General features: G+C 41.8%; 1 protein-coding gene across 1 annotated transcript in view; it reads left to right on the forward strand.

The window, feature by feature from the left end:
- CDK5RAP1 (CDK5 regulatory subunit associated protein 1) overlaps window positions 1–19,241 on the forward strand; it is a 36,602-nt gene extending 17,361 nt beyond the window's left edge. Inside the window, 4 exon segments of the mRNA XM_060120480.1 lie at window positions 4,524–4,654; window positions 7,758–7,907; window positions 14,172–14,312; window positions 18,977–19,241. Of these exon segments, the coding sequence (XP_059976463.1) occupies window positions 4,524–4,654; window positions 7,758–7,907; window positions 14,172–14,312; window positions 18,977–19,057 (503 nt within the window). The 3' untranslated portion in view covers window positions 19,058–19,241.
- The last annotated feature ends 64 nt before the right edge of the window (window positions 19,242–19,305 follow it).

The raw sequence follows: 19,305 nt of genomic DNA on the forward strand, positions 1-19,305 counted from the left end.
ACATGTGTGTGGGATCTAGTTCCCTGACCAGGGATCGAACCCAGGCCCCCTGCATTGGGAGTGCAGAGTCCTAACCACTGTGGCACCAGGGAAGTCCCTAAGAGGGAAGTTTATAGCAATATAATCTTACCTCAGGAGACAAGAAAAATCTCAAACCATCTAACCTTATACCAGAAGCAACTAGAGAAAGGAGAACAAACAAAACCCATAGTTAGTAGAAGGAAAGAAATCTTAAAGATTAGAGCAGAAATAAATGAAATAGAGACGAAGAAAACAACAGAAAAGATAAACTAAACCTGGTTCTTTGAAAAGATAAACAAAATTGATAAACCTTTGGCTTATATATAAGAATATAAGGGAAAGGGCTCAAATCAATAAAATTAGAAATGAGGGAATTCCCTGGCAATCCAGTGGTTAGGGCTCCTTGATTCCACTGCAGGGGGCACGGGTTTGTTCCTGGTTGGGGAACTAAGATCCCTAAGATTCCATATGCCATGTGGCACAGCCAAAAAAAAATGAAACTGAAGAAGTTACAACTGATACCACAGAAATACAAAGGATCATAAGAGACTACTACAAGCAACTATATGCCAATAAAATGGACAACCTAGAAGAAATGGATGAGTTCTTAGAAAGGTACAATCTTCCAAGTCTGAACCAGGAAGAAGTAAAATATGAACAGACCAATTGCAAATACTGAAATTGAAACTGTGATTTAAAAACTTCCAACAAGGGACTTCCCTGGTGGCACAGTGGTTAAGAATCCGCATACCAAAGCAGGGGATGGGGGTTTGAGCCCTGGTCCGGGAAGATCCCACATGCCCTGGAGCAACTAAGCCCATGTGCCACATCTACTGAGCCTGTGCTCTAGAGCCCGCAGGCCACAACTGCTGAGCCCATGTGCCACAGCTGCTGAAGCCCACATGCCTAGAGCCTGTGCTCCACAACAGGAGAGGGCACTGCAATGAGAAGCCCACACACTGCAACCAAGAGTAACCCCTGCTTGCCACAACTGGAGAAAGCCTGCACACAACAACGAAGACCCAAATGCAGCAATAAATAGATAGATAGACAGACAGACAAACCCACCCCCTAAACTTCCAACAAACAAAAATCCAGGACCAGCTGGCTTCACAGGCAAATTCTGTCAAACGTTTAGAGACGAGTTAACACTTATCCTTCTTATCCTTCTGAAACTATTCCAAAAATTTCCAGAGGAAGGAACACTCCCAAACTCATTCTGTGAGGCCACCATCACCCTGATTCCAAAACCAAAGATACCACAAAAAGAAAATTACAGGCCAATATCATTGATGAACATAAACGCAAAAATCCTCAACAAAATACTAGCAAACCGAATCCAACAGTACATTGAAAGGATCATATACCATGATCAAGTGGGATTTATCCCAGGGATGTAAGGATTTTTTTTCAATATCCACAAATCAATCAGTGTGATATACCACATTAAGAAACTGAAGACTAAAAACCATGTGATCATCTCAGTAGATGCAGAAAAAGCTTTTGACAAAATTCTACACCCATTTGTGATAAAAACTCCAGAAAGTGGGCATAGAGGGAACCTAACAACATAATAAAGGCTATATATGACAAACTCACAGCTAACATCATACTTAAGGGTGAAAAGCTGAAAGCATTTCCTCTGAGATCAGGAACAAGACACTTATTCAACACAGTTTTGGAAGTCCTAGCCATGGCAATCAGAGAAGAAAAAGAAATAAAAGGAATCCAGATTGGAAAAGAAGAAGTAAAACTGTCACTGTTTGCAGATGACATGATGCTATACATAGAAAATCCTAAAGATGCTACCAGAAAACTACTAGAGCTCATCAATGAATGTGGTAAAGTTGCTGGGTACAAAATTAATGTACAGAAATCTGTTGCATTTTTATACACTAAGAAAAGATCAGAAAGAGAAATTAAACAATCCCATTTACCATTGCATCAAAAAGAATAAAATACCTAGGAATAAACCTACCTAAGGGGCAAAAGACCTGTACTCTGAAAAGTACTATAAGTACTTTAAGTACTATAAGTATAAAGTACTTATATACTATAAGACACTATAAGATGAAAGTTAAGAAACTATAAGATCAAAGAAATTGGGGCTTCCCTGGTGGCGCAGTGGTTGAGAGTCCGCCTGCCGATGCAGGGGACACGGGTTCGTGCCCCGGTCTGGGAAGATCCCACATGCCGCGGAGCGGCTGGGCCCGTGAGCCATGGCCGCTGAGCCTGCGCGTCCGGAGCCTGTGCTCCACAACAGGAGAGGCCACAACAGTGAGAGGCCCGCGTACCACAAAAAAAAAAAAAAAAAAAAAAAGATCAAAGAAATTGAAGATGACACAAACAGATGGAAAGATATACCATGTTCTTGGATTGGAAGAATCAATATTGTCAAAATGATTATACTACCCAAGGCAATCTACAGATTCAGTGCAATCCCTATCAAATTACCAATGGCGTTTTTCACAGAACTAGAACAAGCAATTTTAAAATTTATAATTTAAATTTAATAATTTATAATTTAAAATTTAAAATTTATATTGAAACATAAAAGATGCCGATTAGCCAAAGCAATCCTGAGAAAGAAAAACGGAGCTGGAGGAATCAAGCTCCCTGACTTCAGACTATGCTACAAACTTACAGTCATCAAAACAGTATGGTGCTGGCACAAAAACAGAAATATAGATCATTGGAACAAGATAGAAAGCCCAGAAATAAACCCACACATCTATGGTCAATCTGTGACAAAGGAGGTAAGAATATACAATGGAGAAAAGACATTCTCTTCAATAAGTGGTGCTGGGAAAACTGGACAGCTACATGTAAAAGAATGAAATTAGAACATTCTCTAACACCATACACAAAAATAAACTCAAAATGGATTAAAGACCTAAATGTAAGACTGGATGGATACTATAAAACTCTTAGAGGAAAACATAGGGAGGACACTCTTTGACATAAATGGCAGCAGTATTTTTTTTTGGCCATGCCACATGGCTTGAGAGGTCTTAGTTCCCCAACCAAGGATTGAAACCAGGCCATGGCAGTGAAAGCACCAAGTCCTAACCACTGGACCACCAGGGAATTCCTGCAGCAATATCTTTTTTGGATCCACTTCCTAAATTAATGGGGATAAAATCAAAAGTAAACAAATGGGAGCTAATTCAATTTAAAAGCTTTTGTACAGCAAAGGAAACCGTAAACAAAAAGACAAGCCACGGAATGGGAGAAAATATTTGCAAACGAAGCGACCGACAAGGAATTAATCTCCAAGATAGGCAAACAGCTCATGCAGCTTAGTATCAAACAAACAGCCCAATCAAAAAATGGGCAGAAGACTTAAATAGACATTTCTCCATAGAAGACATACAGATGGCAAAAGAGCACATGAAAAGCTGCTCAACATTGCTAATTATCAGAGAAATGCAAATCAAAACTATGATAAGGTATCACCTTACACTGGTCAGAATGGCCATCATCAAAAAATTTTCCAACAATAAATGCTGGAGAGAGTGTGGAGAAAAGGGAACCCTCCTACACTGTTGATGATAATGTAAATTGGTACAGCCACTATGGAGACAACCATATGGAGATAGCCACTATGGAGACAACCTCCATATTGGTACAACCAGTATGGATGCTCCTTAAAAAACTATACATAGAGCTTCCATATGATCCAGCAATCTTACTCCTGGGCATATATCCCAAGAAAACCATAATTTGAAAAGATGCATGCACCCCAGTGTTCATTGCAGCATTATTTACAGTATCCAAGACATGGAAGCAACCTAAATGTCCATCGACAGGAATGGATAAAGAAGATGTGGTACATATATGGAATGGAATATTAGTCAGCCATAAAAAAGAACAAAATAATGCCATTTGCAGCAGTGTGGCTGGACCAAGAGTTTACCATACTAAGTTCAGTAAGTCAGACAAAGAGAAATAACATATGATGCCAATTATAAGTGGAATTAATAAAATAGATAATCAACAAGGACCTACTGTATAGCACAGGGAACTCTACTCAATATTCTGTAATAACCTAAATATATGGGAAAAGAATCTGAAAAAGAATGGATATATGTATATGTAAAACTGAATCACTTTGCTGTACACCTGAAACTAACGCAACATTGTAAATCAAATATACCCCAATATAAAATAAAAATTAAATTAAAAAAAAGTTAAAGCAGGACAAATTTGAAAATATGGACTCCTACTGTGTCCCTAAATCCAATATTTGAAGTGAAAAATACCTTTTCTAGCACTGAGGGGAATGTAGACTGAGAAGCCAGGCTCTGGCATGGGAACCTTGTTGATGAGCAGGCCTTTACCTCCTTGCTCTATAATAACTGTTCCGTTTTACTTGCACACGGGTTGGCTAGCTCCAGGCAAGGCCTTACAGTCTCTATCCTTCCCTCTGTAATCCACAGGTACCAAAGGCTTCTCTTAAAGGTAAGCAGCAGTGACATGCTGTCTTTTGTTGTGTGTCACAGGTGTGAGCCTCAGCAGCGATTTCATTGCTGGCTTTTGCGGTGAGACGGAGGAAGATCACCTCCAGACAGTGTCTTTGCTTCAGGAAGTTCAGTACAACATGGGCTTCCTCTTTGCCTATAGCATGAGACAGGTGAGCCCTGGGCTGGAGGAGGAGCTACTTCTATGCTGAGACTGACATCATTCCCGACCAGTTTCTGGTCGATTGTGGACAGCTGGGAAGAAAAGAAAGTGGCAGCGAGGCTGTCCTTGAGAAACCACAAGGATCTTACCATTCATTTCTTTATTTTTTCTAGTAAACGTGTCTACCTTTTTATACAGTTCAGCAATTTGAGATGAAAAACAATTGTGCTAATATTCCTCTTCATTAGAATATTTAAAATTATGTTTAGGTTGTTCAGAATTTGAAAGTGGAGGGAGGGGCACTATTCTCTTTAAAAGAAACCGAAAATCTTTAATATGCAGAACTTCTTTTTTGGCCAACAGATGTGATTTGTTTTACAGAGGCTCCTTGTTGCCCTCCTAGCCATCCTCAGCCATTTTTAATTTCCATTTTTCTCGGCCAAGTGAACCCTACTTTAGAGTTTCTCCTATAACACAGATTCCCAGGAAAGCAAAGCAGAAGGAGATGAGAAAGAAAAGGAAGAGTAATGCATATTTCCTGCAGAGAGGGGATAGTTCTGGTTGTCTGCCATTTTCTTGATAGTAGGGATGAATTTGCATGGGTCACTTCTCATCCCCGCAGTCACCTCAAGGGCAGCTTGCCGTGTGTTTGGGCTGGAGGCTGAGGGGTCTCTGTGGCCAGGGAAAAGCTATCTGATGAATGATTGAACCATCACTGTCACTCAGCTGTCATCAACCAAGCTAATTCACATCTTTTAAAGCCCACTACCTAGTATTCTGTAGACAATGTAAGTGGGCCAATGTGTATATTGACGTCTCTTATAGAATTGTTTCAGGGATGAAGCATCAGAAGAGTTGTTGGGTTCCAATTCGCTTCATCTCTGTGGACGTCACAAATATGCAAGAGAAATTTTTTTTAAATAAATTTATTTATTTATTTTTGGCTGTGTTGGGTCTTTGTTGCTGTGCGCGAGCTTTCTCTAGTTGTGGTGAGCGGGGGCTGCTCTTTGTTGCGGTGAGCAGGCTTCTCATTGCGGTAGCTAACCTTGTTGCAGAGCACGGGCTCTAGGCGCGCAGGCTTCAGTAGTTGTGGCATGTGGGCTCAGTAGTTGTGGCTCGCGGGCTCTAGAGCTCAGGCTCAGTAGTTGTGGCACACGGGCTTAGTTGCTCCGCAGCATGTGGGATCTTCCCAGGCCAGGGCTTGAACCTGTGTCCCTTGGATTGGCAGGCAGATTCTTAATCACTGCACCACCAGGGAAGCCCAAGAGAAATTCTTTTTAATGCTAGAGTTGGGAAGTGAGTTTTCAGTGTGAGGTGGAAGCATATCCTATGGGCATTGAATATGAGTGTTTACTTTGGAGTCTAATTCCTAGATTAGGGTTAAGGTCCTAGAGGCTTAATCAAGTAGCATAGTGGATGAGAACAAGCACTCACATTGTGCCTTTCCCATTTAATAATGTGTGACCTTGGGAAAAGTTTTTGCTTTCTTCATCTGTGAAAAGGGATAACATTAATACCAACCTCATCAGGTTATTTTGAGGATTAAGATAATATATATAAAGCACTTAAAATAGTGTTTTATAATAGCTAAGTGCACAGTAGAGGTTAGTTGTTAATAATAAGACAGAATAGAGTAAACCCTGTAAGAGAATTCTGTTTTAGAATTCTCTACCCATTCTTCATTTCCCTCTGGATATGGTAGTTCTCTTAAAGGCAGATTGGTTTGAATGTCCAGACTTTGGTGTATAGACTTCCACTTTTGTCTGGCTCAGTGGTTCTCCAACTCCATTATGAACTTGTGTACCTAAAGATATATATAAACGTGTGTGTGTGTGTATATTTATATACATAAACATGTATGTACACTATGATTTTGGATGATTTAAAAGCTTTTCAAGGATACATTTTCTTTTTCTTTTTGACTGGGTAAAACCTGAGTGTGGTATAAAATTCAAAAGGTCAAAATAGTATGCAGTGCAAAGGAGTTGTTTTTTCTTCCTGGGTTGCCTAGTTTTTCAGTTCCTTCCCTGAAGGCAACTGCTCTTAGCAACTTCTTCTTTAACCTTCCAGAGACATTTCATGTATTTATAAATATATTTATATATATACTTTCTACATCAAAGTTATTATACATGTTGATCTGTGCCTTGCTTATTTCTGTTCAGAGTATATTTTGGAGAGCAATCATATCTGTATCAAATCTCATTCTTTGTCACAACTGTGTAATATTCCATTGTGTAGATAAACCATAATTTGTTTTACTGGTTACCTATTTTTTTTAATAAATTAAAAAAAATTATTTACTTATTTATTTGGCTGCACCGGGTCTTAGTTGTGGCACCTGGGATCTTCAGTTGTGGCATGTGGGATCTTTTAGTTGCAGCATGCGGACTTCTTAGGTGCACCATGTGGACTCTTAGTTGCGGCATGCATGTGGGATCTAGTTCCCCGACCAGGGATCAAACCTGGGCCCCCTGCATTGGGAGCGCAGAGTCTTACCCACTGCACCACCAGGGAAGGCCCTACGGGTTCCCTATTGATAAACATTTACTATGCTTTGTATCTTGTGTCTTTATAAACACTGCTGCTGAGTAACCTGGTATATGAATTATTTAGTGTCTGTGTTCTATAAATATATCAAGAACAATTTTTATTTATTTATTTATTTTGCGGTACGCGGGCCCCTCACTGCTGTGGTCTTTCCTGTCGCAGAGCACAGGCTCCGGACACGCAGGCTCAGTGGCCATGACTCATGCGCCCAGCCGCTCCGCGGCATATGGGATCTTCCCGGACCGGGGCACGAACCCGTGTCCCCTGCATCGGCAGGCAGACTCTCAACCACTGCGCCACCAGGGAAGCCCTCAAGAACAATTTTGAGTCTATGATTTTCATGTGCTAAATTTAGAATTTAACCCTTGCAAAAACGTGTCTCCACTGCATAGTTACCTTTTTCTCTTAGAAGCCCCAAGAGTTAGAGAACCCTTGTGGCGTGGCTTGAGTTCCTATACATGTGTCTGTAAATTGCAAATTGGATGAGCATGTCTGCCTCCGTGCTTGAAGAACGGATTCTACAAGTCCGTGGTGACCTCCATCTCTTTTTTTTTTTTTAATAGAAGACACGGGCATATCACAGGCTGAAGGATGATATCCCGGAGGAGGTAAAATTAAGACGTTTGGAGGAACTTATCACTGTCTTCCGAGAAGAAGCAACAAAAGCCAACAAGACCTTTGTGGGTTGTACCCAGCTGGTGCTGGTGGAGGGGGTGAGGCTATGTGTGTATGCATGTATATATATATATATATTTTGTTGTTGTTGTTGTTGTTTTGTTTTGTTTTGTTTTTTAGAGCACAGTATATCTCCCTTTATTTAGATCTTTGATTTCTTTTAGCAGTTTTCTTTTTTTTTTTTTTTTTTTTTTTGCGGTATGCGGGCCTCTCACTGTTGTGGCCTCCCCCGTTGCGGAGCACAGGCTCCAGACGCGCAGGCTCCGGACGCACAGGCTCAGCGGCCATGGCTCACGGGCCCAGCCGCTCCGCGGCATATGGGATCCTCCCAGACCGGGGCACGAACCCGTATCCCCTGCATCGGCAGGCGGACTCTCAACCACTTGCGCCACCAGGGAGGCCCTCTTTTAGCAGTTTTCTGCATATAGATCCTGTACATGTTTTCTTAGATTTACATCCATTTTTTTTTTTAGCTATTGTAATTGCAACTATATTTTTATTTTGGGTGTCCATATGTTCACTGTTAGTATGTAGAAATAATTGGTTTTTGTATTTCTATCTTGTATCCTCTGATCTTGCTTAACTCAATAGTTCTAGGAGTTTTTTGGGTAGGTTGCTTGGGATTTTCTTTGCAAGTTATCATGTCTGTTTTTCTTTCTTCCTGTTGTTCCAGGGTTCCTTCTTTTTTGTTTACTTTTTGCTTAGAGAACTCCCTTTAGACACTCTGGCAGCACATTCTCTTTGTTTTCCTTCATCTTAGAGTGTTTTGATTTCTTCTTCATTCCTGAAGGATATTTTTGTATTTAGTGAAAGGATTAGTGAAAAGTATTTCTGCTCCACCTTTTTGGAAACACTATTATATGTGTATTTTTAGAAACAATTTTATTGTTTGTTTTCAGTCCTTTTAAAAATCACACTTTCTTAGAAATGTAGTGCGTTTTGGAAGTTTGGGGTTCTGTAGTCTTCTGTGGTCAAGCTTGGGAACCTAGTCATCATTTAGAGCACTAAATAGATGGGATAAGGGGTGAGTTAGGGCACCTAACCTTCTGTGAAGCTGCATGCTTTGGCTATTGAAGAGGAGAGGAAAGAGAGAGATAGGGCTCTTTGTGTGACTCCTCACAAGTCCAGGTTTGAGAAAGGAGAGTCCTGCTCCATGCCTTAGGATATGGCAGTGTCAAAATCAGCAATTGCTTGGTATTTGTGTTTGTTAGGACTCTCTGGTAGTGAGTAACAGTGGGAAACTTGTTCAAGCCATTCAGTCTAAGCCAAAAATAATTCTGTGTTGTATAAGACTTCAGGAGTGTTTTGTGGAGCCCAAAGGCAAGAATACTGCCAGGTGTCTGGAAGGGACTGTACCCAGTCTGGGAAGCCCTTGAGGCTCAGACTTTCTTCTCTCCTCAGACCAGCTTTTCCTGATTCTTGATCTGTGTGGTAGAGTACAGCAGCCCTATAGTTCCTGTGTTTCATGGTGTAGTTCCAGTTTTTCACAGACCAAAGTTGTGTCTTTCAGCTCCAATTCAGATTCCCAGGAGAGGGAGTCCGATCACCTCAGCTTGGGTTAGGAATCTTCCTGTGGTCTGGTCTAGTAGCTGCTGATGGTTGGTGATGCTGAGCTGATGAAATACCTCAAAAGTGTTTGCCTCTATAAATGCTTTGTTATTTAGGGTGTCACTGTGATTCTGGAGACCTGTACATGAACATGTCTATTAGCAATCCACATTTTATCCAGTAGGAATTAGGTCTTATTGTATGCCCAGCTCTCCTCACACAGGGTCTGGTACAGAATAGTGTACCTGTCTTTTGATTGAATGAATAAGTACTCAAAGGTTACTAATTTTTTGTCCAACACTTCATCAACTCCACAGAGAGCCCATGGTAATTAAATGAACCAAAACAAGGGTTTTTTTTTTTTTTTTAAATACATCCAGCATAAGCCAGTACTCACCTGGGGCTAGAGAATAAATGAATTTTTCAAGGTCAGCATTGGAGTCTTCACTTTTTCTTAGGAAGACTTTCTTTCCTCCAGTCATGGCCAGTTCATTTATTTATCTATTTATTTTGGCTGTGCTGGGCGGCATGTGGGATCTTAGTTCCCCAACCAGGGATCGAACCCGTGCCCCTTGCAGTGGAAGTGTGGAGTCTTGAGCACTGGACCACCAGGGATGTCCCATGGCCAGCTTCAAACACAGGCTTGCTGTATTCAGTGTCAGAGAAGGTGATAACGTCTGTATACTGAGCATTTACTATGTGCCAGAAGCTGTACTTTACAGTCATCAGCACAATGAGTCCCACCACAGTCCTTGGGGGTAGTGCTGTTATTACCTCACTTTTGTAGATGAAGAAAGGAGACTCAGAGAAGTAGGAATCACTTCCCCAAGGTCACACAGCTAGTGTGGCAGAGCCAGAATTTGACCCATATCTGTCTCATTCTGTAGCCTATAAGTACCCCCCGACCTTTTCAAATTATGGAGAATCTAAAAAAAAAAAATAGGTATAGAGAATATAGTGAATGCCCACGTACCCATTAACCAGCCTCAGCAATTTGTTAATACAGTGTTAATCATGGCTGATCTTGTTTCATCTCTACTGCCCCCACTGAGTTGTTTTGAAGCAAGTACAAGACATATATTGTTTTGTCAGTAATTATTTCAGTATATGTCTCTAAAAGATGACTCTTTTCTAAAATAGACATAATGTGACTATCATATTTGAAATAATAGACAGTAGTTTCTTAATATTATCAAATATGTAGTTGATGTTCCAATTTCCCTCTTTGTCTTATAAATGTTCTTTTATAGTTGGTTTGTTCAAATCACGGAACATGAACACTCTCTCTTTTAAAAAATTTATTGTAAAACAATCACAAACTTGTGGAAAAGTAGCAGTATAGTACAAAGAACTTTTTTCTTTGAAGCTTTTGAGAGTAAGTTGCCCTGATGCCCCCAATTCCCCAAATACTGCAGTGTGTATTTTGTGAAAACAGGAGCATTCTCCTATATAACTGTAGTACAACCATCAGAATCAGAAAATTAAGCTTGTTCGATTACTACCATCCAGTCCTTAGACCCCCATTTAAATTCTCCACTTGTCTCAGAACTGTCATTTATAAGAAAAAGATTTAGTTTAGTATTACATGTTGTGTTAGTTGTCATTTTATCACTTTTTAGAAATTTGATGTGTCTTGGCATGGTTTTCTTTTTTTTTTTTTTTTTAATTTTTATTTATTTATTTATGGCTGTGTTGGGTCTTCGTTTCTGTGCGAGGGCTTTCTCTAGTTGCGACAAGTGGGGTCCACTCCTCATCGCGGTGCGCGGGCCTCTCACTATCACGGCCTCTCTTGTTGTGGAGCATAGGCTCCAGACGCGCAGGCTCAGTAATTGTGGCTCACGGGGCTAGTTGCTCCGCGGCATGTGGGATCTTCCCAGACCAGGGCTCGAACCCGTGTCCCCTGCATTGGCAGGCAGATTCTCAACCACTGCGCCACCAGGGAAACCCGGCATGGTTTTCTTTGTGTTTTGTTTGGGATATGTTGAGGCTACTTAGTTTGTGAGTTTATAATTTTCATCAAATTTGGAAAAATTTCATTTACTATTCTTCAGATATTTTTTCTGTACTCCTCCTTCCTGCCACCCATCGCCTGCCCCCCGTATCTTCTCTCCTTCTCCAGTCACCTATATGTCCAACCACGTGATACTGTGTCATAGGACACTGAGGCTGTTCAGTTTTTTTTCTCTTTTTTATATCTGTGCTTCATTTTAAATAGTTTCTATTTTTCTGTCTTCAGGTTCATTATTCTTTTCTTTGGCAGTGTCTCATTTGCTATTATGTATTGAATTAAAAATTTTAGATCATATATTTTTCATCTCTGTAAGTTACATTTGGTTTTTTAAAAATATCTTCTGCTTCTCTTCTGTGTCTGTGTTCTTGTTTTCTTTTGAAACTTAGTATTTGAGCGTAATTATAATAGCTGGCTTAATATCTTTGTGATAATTCCATCACTGCTATCATTTCTAGGTCTGTTTCTATTGACTGACTTTTTTTTTTTTTTTTTTTTTTGTGGTACACGGGCCTCTCACTGTTGTGGCCTCTCCCGTTGTGGAGCACAGGCTCCAGACGCGCAGGCTCAGTGGCCATGGCTCACGGGCCTAGCTGCTCCGTGGCACGTGGGATCTTCCCGGACCGGGGCACGAACCCGTGTCCCCTGCATTGGCAGACGGACTCTCAACCACTGTGCCACCAGGGAAGCCCCTATTGACTGACTTTTCTCTTGATTATGAGTCACATTTTTCTGCTTCTGGGCATATCTAGTGATTTTTGATTGGATGTTGCACATTATGTTGTCAGACATTACCTTTGAGTGTCTGGTTTTTGTGTTGGGCTTTGTTCTGATAAGCAGTTTTGTTACTTGTAGTTTGTAGTTTTGTTTGATCCTTTCAAGGTTTTTTTTTTTTTTAATTGGAGTATAGTTGCTTTACAATGTTGTTAGTTTCTGTTGTTCAATGAAGTGAATCAGCTATATGTATACATATATCCTCTCCCTCTGGGACTTCTCTCCTACCACCCACCCCTATCCCACCCATCTAGGTCATCACAGAGCACTGAGCTGAGCTCCCTGTGCTATACAGCAGGTTCCCACTAGCTATCTATTTTACACATTGTAGTGTATATATCAATCCTAATCTCCCAGTTCATCTCACCCTCCCCTTCCCCATGTGTCCACATGTCCATTCTCTATGTCTGCCTCTCTGTTCCTGCCCTGCAGATAGGTTCATCTGTACCATTTTTCTAGATTCCACACGTCACACTGGTCAGAATGGCCATCAAGTCTTGTTTTTGATCTTTGCTAGAAAAGTTTTTTTATTCTAGGGATAATTTTGCCTTAGTACTACTTATGGCTCTTCTAGAGTCATTACTGCATGTCCCAAGGAATCAGTGAGGACTATTTGGTGGTAGGTCAGATGATTCCTAGCCCTTTGTGATATCTGGGAGCTAACCAGCTGGCAGTTCCCAGGTTACTTTCTTTGTCTGACATCGTGGATTTTTGCTCCACACAGGGATTTATTATTATTCAGCGAAGACTCAGGGGGCCGCTGTGCACATTTCTACAGCTCTTTTTCTGCTTAGCTCCCTCCTCTCTCGAACTTGCTCCACAATTTCCAGCTATTGCAGGCTCCCTGGACTTTGATCCAACTTTCCTCAATTCAGAGAGAGCCACCATGCTCTGCCTTGAGCTCTCCCTCCCTGCTTTGCATTCTCTGGTCTGGCACATGTCTTCTGGTAGAATGCAGGGATGATTGAAGGGCTCACCCCATTTGTTTTCCTTTTCTTGGGAATCATAGTTTGGCAAATCTGTTGTCCAATATCTGAAAATAGGTGTCTCATATATTTTGTCCAGTTTCCTGGTTATTTAAGACCTGAGGATAAATTTGGTTTTTGTCACTTCATCATGATTGGAAGAGAAAGACTTGGGTATGTTCTGGAAATTAATACCATCATACTGGTTTTAGTATTCTCCTGGCCCAGTCTTTTGCATGTTGTGATGGAGACTCTGGCTTCCAGTCTGCCTGTTCACTGGGACAAGTAACCTAGGCCAGACAACCCCAGAACATTCCTGAGTGATTACTATGAGACTCTGTGAAGTGAGAGTCCTTTTGCCAAGTGTATCACCCCTGTGTCCTTGGCATCAGGCCTGTTGGAGGTCCATTCCCGCGAAACGTAATTTTGTAATCAAAGATTTGTTGATTGAATCATATATTACATTGTCAGAAAATTTTATTGAGCTTCTCTTGTGTGCTATTTACTGCCCTTGTTGGTGAAGCAGCAGTAAAGCGCTTAGTCTTGTGATTCCTTGGTTAAGAAATGCTCTGTGGGGACTTCCCTGGTGGCACAGTGGTTAAGAATCTGCCTGCCAATGCAGGGGACATGGGTTCGAGCCCTGGTCTGGGAAGATCCCACATGCTACAGAGCAGCTAAGCCCATGTACCACAACTACTGAGCCTGCACTCTAGAGCCCGTGAGCCACAACTACTGAAGCCCCGTGTGCCTAGAGCCCGTGCTCTGCAGCAAGAGAAGCCACCGCAATGAGAAGCCCACTGCAACGAAGAGTAGCCCCCACTTGCCGCAACTAGAGAAAGCCCACGCGTAGCAGCAAAGACCCAATGCAGCCAAAAATAAATAACTAAATAATTAAAAAAAAAAAAAAAAGAAAGAAATGCTCTATGGGTCGGACCCCTGGGGATCTGAAACAGACCAAGAACTGATGACTGTGACAGACTCATAACCTCTCCTCTGTTCTTTTGCAGCTCAGTAAACGCTCTGCCACTGACCTGTATGGCCGGAATGATGGAAACCTTAAGGTGATCTTTCCTGATGTAGAGATGGAGGATGTCACTAACTCTGGTCTCAGGGTCCAAGCCCAGCCTGGGGACTATGTGCTGGTGAAGGTAAGGTATCCTTTTGCACTGTTGACTTGCACTGTGAAGTGGGTATTGGATTGGATAATTTGGGGGAATGAAATTTTTTTCTGGAGAAATTCTTTAGTAAAATAAAAATCTCTTCTCAACCTGACCAATGGAAGGGCACTTTAATTGCATTTTAGACTGCTCCAAACTAGGCTTTCTGTTTTTCTTCTCTCCTGCCCTGAAAGGGTTCTTTCTGGGAATTTGGTGAGGTTGGAATACATAGTGGCAAGCAGTTTCCTGCTGCAGAGAGGCCAGGAAGTGTAAGTGATTTGATAGTTCTCTCTGTGAGAGATCAGCATGCCCTTCAAGGTCTCTGGTGCTCCAGGCATCCCTAACTTACATGTGCTCCAGTTTCCTGCATCCCTTCCCTGGACTAACAGGTCTAGTTGAATGGCTGTGGGATTTTCCCTTTCTCCCTCTCCCCATTTCACTGAGGATATTCCTCCTTTCTTCCCTCCTTCATGAGTTTCTTCCTTCTTCTTTTGCTTCCTGCACTACCGCAGGTCTGCTACTGCCATCTTCCTTTTTTTCCTCATGTCCACTTTGCCCCAGAGCCAGAGACTGGCAGGACACTTACTGATGAGGTGGGCAGGAGTAAGACCACTTTTCCAACACTGAGCTTTGAAGCATCTGCAAGAGAGGTGGCGAGAGCGTGACGCTTCTGCTGATGTTGTTCAGTGTTACGTCCTCCACCCCGTTCCTTAGTGCCTTACCCTCTCCTCTGCTTTCTGTCCTTGCTCTTCGTCACCTCCCTCTGGAGTCATGGGAGCCATGGTTCATGGTGTGCAGCTGAGGGAGGCTCATTCCCCTGGCATGTAACTTCTGTAGATTGGCCTGGAAATTTTACCAGCGCTCAGAACTTTTCTGTTCTGTCCATCTAACAGAAACAATGATTTTTCAGGTTGGGGACTTGATGATCCCATTCCTTTCTGGCCTTGTCCTGACTGGGGATTGTCTTACTTTCAGCATTACCTAGAGATTTCCTAAATGGAGTAATTCCTACTAGGCAACAACGTGATTGATCTGGAAACAGTCTCTCATAGGCTTTTCTGCTTGTTCATTCTTTCTTTTTGACACTCTCTTTTTTCTTCTTTGTCTTCTGAATGTTTGCTTCTTTGATTTTCAGTTGCTTTTTCATACCTCTTCCTATTCTCTTTCTACTATAGATAAGGGTTATTTGCAAGATGAGTTTGGTGGTATGGGTTGTAATGTTAGTATGATATTCTTTTGTAAAATGGAAAAATTCCATTTGTCAAGAAAGACAGAAAGGTGATACTTGGGACTCTTTTTTTGTTCCGAAGTGACATAAACCCCACAAGTGAGATTTAGTGAAAGGATCAGAATGAAGGAGAAGATGTGGAACCAGGGGTCTGTTGGATCTTTCTGTCACTTTTCTCATCTTTCTCCACTTAGAGTCCCCGGGCTGTGCTAGAACCATTTCCTTATAAATTTCATTTTCTTGTCTCCCTTTCTTCTATGGTGCTTATTTGGCTAAACTCCAACTTTGGTGGAAGTGGTTATCTGCTTACTCTGCAGCTGCACCCTAGCAGCTGAACATTGTTGGGGAAGAGCACACAGTTAATCTCTGTTACATAGATTAGGTCAGATGATGGGGATTGAAAACTCAAAATACGGTGGCTTAAATAAGGTAGGAGTTCTCTTTGTCATAAAAATCTAGATATAGAAGGTCCAGGACTGGTGATTGTGATGGCTCCATGATCACCAAGGGTCTAGGCTCCTTCTGTCTTTGGCTCTGCTGTGTGTGGCCTCCATTCTCAAGGTTACCTTATGATTCAAGATGGCTGTTCCAGCAGCCATGTCCTAGCTAGTAGGAAGCAGGAAGAAGAAAGGTGAAGGGCTTGGCCTCTTCCTTTTAGGACAGTTTGCAGGAGTTGCACATACTATTTCCACCATGGTAACACACCACGCCAGGCTGCAAAGAAGCTGAGAAGTGTGGTCTTCATTCTGAATGACGATGTGCCCAGTTAAAAATTGGGAGTTCTGAGGAGTTACTGAGGAAGAACAGGAGAACTGCTGGGGGACAAATAACAGTCTCTTCACATAAACCAACTGCACTCAGTTCACATTCATGCCATAAAACTCAAATGAATGGTGCTGAAATCCTAATCCTACTGTATTTCCCCAGTAAAGTAACTTTTCCACCCTCATTCTCCCTACATCTTCACTCACTTATCTAAATCCTAGTCTCAGCTGATGTCTTTGCCTCATATTTCATAGAGAAAATTGATACAATCAGGTGAAATCTCATTGTCTCATCATCATTTCCACCCGCTCACTCACATCTCCACCTGTCCACGCTATCTGCTCAGGTGGGACTGTGTAAGAAGTGTCTGCGTCTTCTGTCACGCTGCTCCTTGTGCTTTTTGCTTCTATGCATTCACTTCCTCTCCAGATTTGCATTCGTCTCCTTTCTTTCTTGCATCCTAAACTTAATGTGGCCAAAATAGAATGAATTCTTCCCACTTTCCTGCAGTTTTCTTCTTTTCAAACCTCCTCCATCTCAGCAAGTGGCACCACTCAGTTGCTCAAACCAAAAATATAGGAATTATCCTAGATACTTACTTTCCTGTACTCCCCATCAGTAGTTCATCTGTTTCAGCTCTACCTGTGGAACATATCTTGGACCTGACCGTTTCTTTCCTTCTCTAAGCCATCATCATTTCTTGGTTGGGAGATTAGAGCAGCCTCCTCACGGGTTTTCTGTTTCTATATTTTGAAAATAAATTATTTATTGAAGCATATCATAAATGTAGAAAATTGCTCACAAGTGTACTATTTGATGAATCATCACAAAGTGACCCTCCCCATGTGAATACCACCTGAATTAAGAAGCAAAATATTTTCAGAACTCCCCAAACCCCTGTCATGTTCCTACCAGTTACTCTTTTCCCCTGCATCCTAACTTCTAATACCATAGTTCAGTTTTCTTTGTTTTTGATATAAAATTGAATCATACAGTGTATATATATATATATATATTCTTAACATCTTTATTGGAGTATAATTGCTCTAATACAGTGTATATATATATATTTTTTTGTGGTACTCGGGCCTCTCACTGTGGTGGCCTCTCCCGTTGCGGGGCACAGGCTCCGGACGCGCAGGCTCAGCGGCCATGGCTCATGGGCCCACCCGCTCCGCGGCATGTGGGATCTTCCTGGACTGGGGCACGAACCCGTGTCCCCTGCATCGGCAGGTGGACTCTCAACCACTGTGCCACCAGGGAAGCCCACAGTGTATATTTTTGATGCATGGATGTTGTGCAATTCATCCATGATTATATTTATCCATATTATATGAATATACCACAATTTATGTATTGGCCATTTTGGTTGTTTCCAGTTTGGAGCAATTATGAATAGAATTGCTACGACTGTGCCCTGTGTTTTAGTGCAAGTATATATTCATTTCTATAGGGTATATGGTTTGGAATTGCTGTGTAACAGGGTGTGTATAATAGAAATAGCCAAAATGGTTGTACCAGTTTACACTCCCACCAACAGTACCTGAGAATTTCAGAGGCTTCATATTCCTGTTTCCATTCTTGCCCTCCTCTAGTCGTTCTGCCCCATAGCAGTCAGTGTGTCCTTTCTAAATCAGATCACTCACTCATCTGCTTCAGCCCCACAGTGGTTTCTCATTGGAGCCAGCATAAAATGCAGGGTGTCCGTGGCCTTTTGTGATCTTCCCCAGCTACCTTTCCAACCTCATGTCCCCTTTACTCTTTTTATTCTCTTTCCTCTAGTCTTGGTGACCTCCTTTTTGCCCCTCAGACCTAGTTCTAGTGTCAGGGACTGTGCACATGCTGTGTTGCTTAGGAGGCTCTTGATTTTTGCCTGGCTGCCTTCTTTTAAACCTTCAAGTTCTCTTAAATGTCACCTCCTTGAGAGGCCCACTGTAGTGCTGAAAGCAGCTTCCCTCTGCCTTGCTTTTTTCACTGTTTACATTAGCCCATTTTATCTTCATAGCACTTTTTAGTGCCTGAAATAATTTTCGTTTGTTTGTTCATATATTGTCTGTCTTCTCTTGAAAGCTCCTTTGAGGGTAGGAAAAACATCTGTTTTGTTCTTCTTGATATCTCTAGCACTTAGGACAATTCCTAGAACACAATAAGCACTAAATAAATATTTACTAATAGACTGACTCATTCTTATGGTCAGAAATGAGGCCCCTGGTAATTTTGGGGGTCACATGCTTTCAGCTCTCAATTAGAGAAAAAAGAGAGCCTTTCTCACCAAATATTGGCCATAAATATCTTAAGGAGGAATTTGACTGGTACACCCTGGATCACAGCTTACCTCTGGGATTAGGAGGGGCAGGGTCTGTGATAGGCAGCTCACACCTGAACCTTATGGTTGCCTCTGGGGAGAAGCCATCTCCCAAGAGAAAAGGGAGAAGTGGCTGTTTAGGAATGACCTATTTTGGACTTCTTAACTTATATGCATTAGCATTGTATCAAACGTCTCTTCCTCTAAGGATTGGGGGCACAGAGGAACCATGCAGTCTCTGCTGGCCTGTTATCTCCATTAGATTCCTTTTGGTGGCCTCTCCTCTGGACAATTCACATTAAGTCCCTGTAGTTCAGTCCTGGTTACCTTGCCTTCTTCTGACTGGTTTTCTTTCAGATCACCTCAGCCAGCTCTCAGACACTTAAAGGACATGTTCTCTGCAGGACCACTCTGAAGGACTCTGCAGCATATTGCTGACCTGAGTGGTTGGCCTCTCATTCCTTCCCAGCAGGAAGAAAGATATGACTAGTCACTAACAAAAGAGGTAACGAAGCTTTGGAGACAAGCTGCAAGTGGTGAAGCAACTTTCTATGAAATGGAAAATGTATTTCTTTGCTCCTTTGTGAACAGCCTTTACAGTCATTAAATTTACCTAAACTAACGTGGTCTCTTTTTGTCTACTTTTACTTTGTTTTTGCCTTGGTTAGTGTCTCTGAGATTTTCCC

Source organism: Mesoplodon densirostris, chromosome 16, assembly GCF_025265405.1.
Source record: "Mesoplodon densirostris isolate mMesDen1 chromosome 16, mMesDen1 primary haplotype, whole genome shotgun sequence".
Lineage (NCBI taxonomy): Eukaryota > Metazoa > Chordata > Mammalia > Artiodactyla > Ziphiidae > Mesoplodon > Mesoplodon densirostris.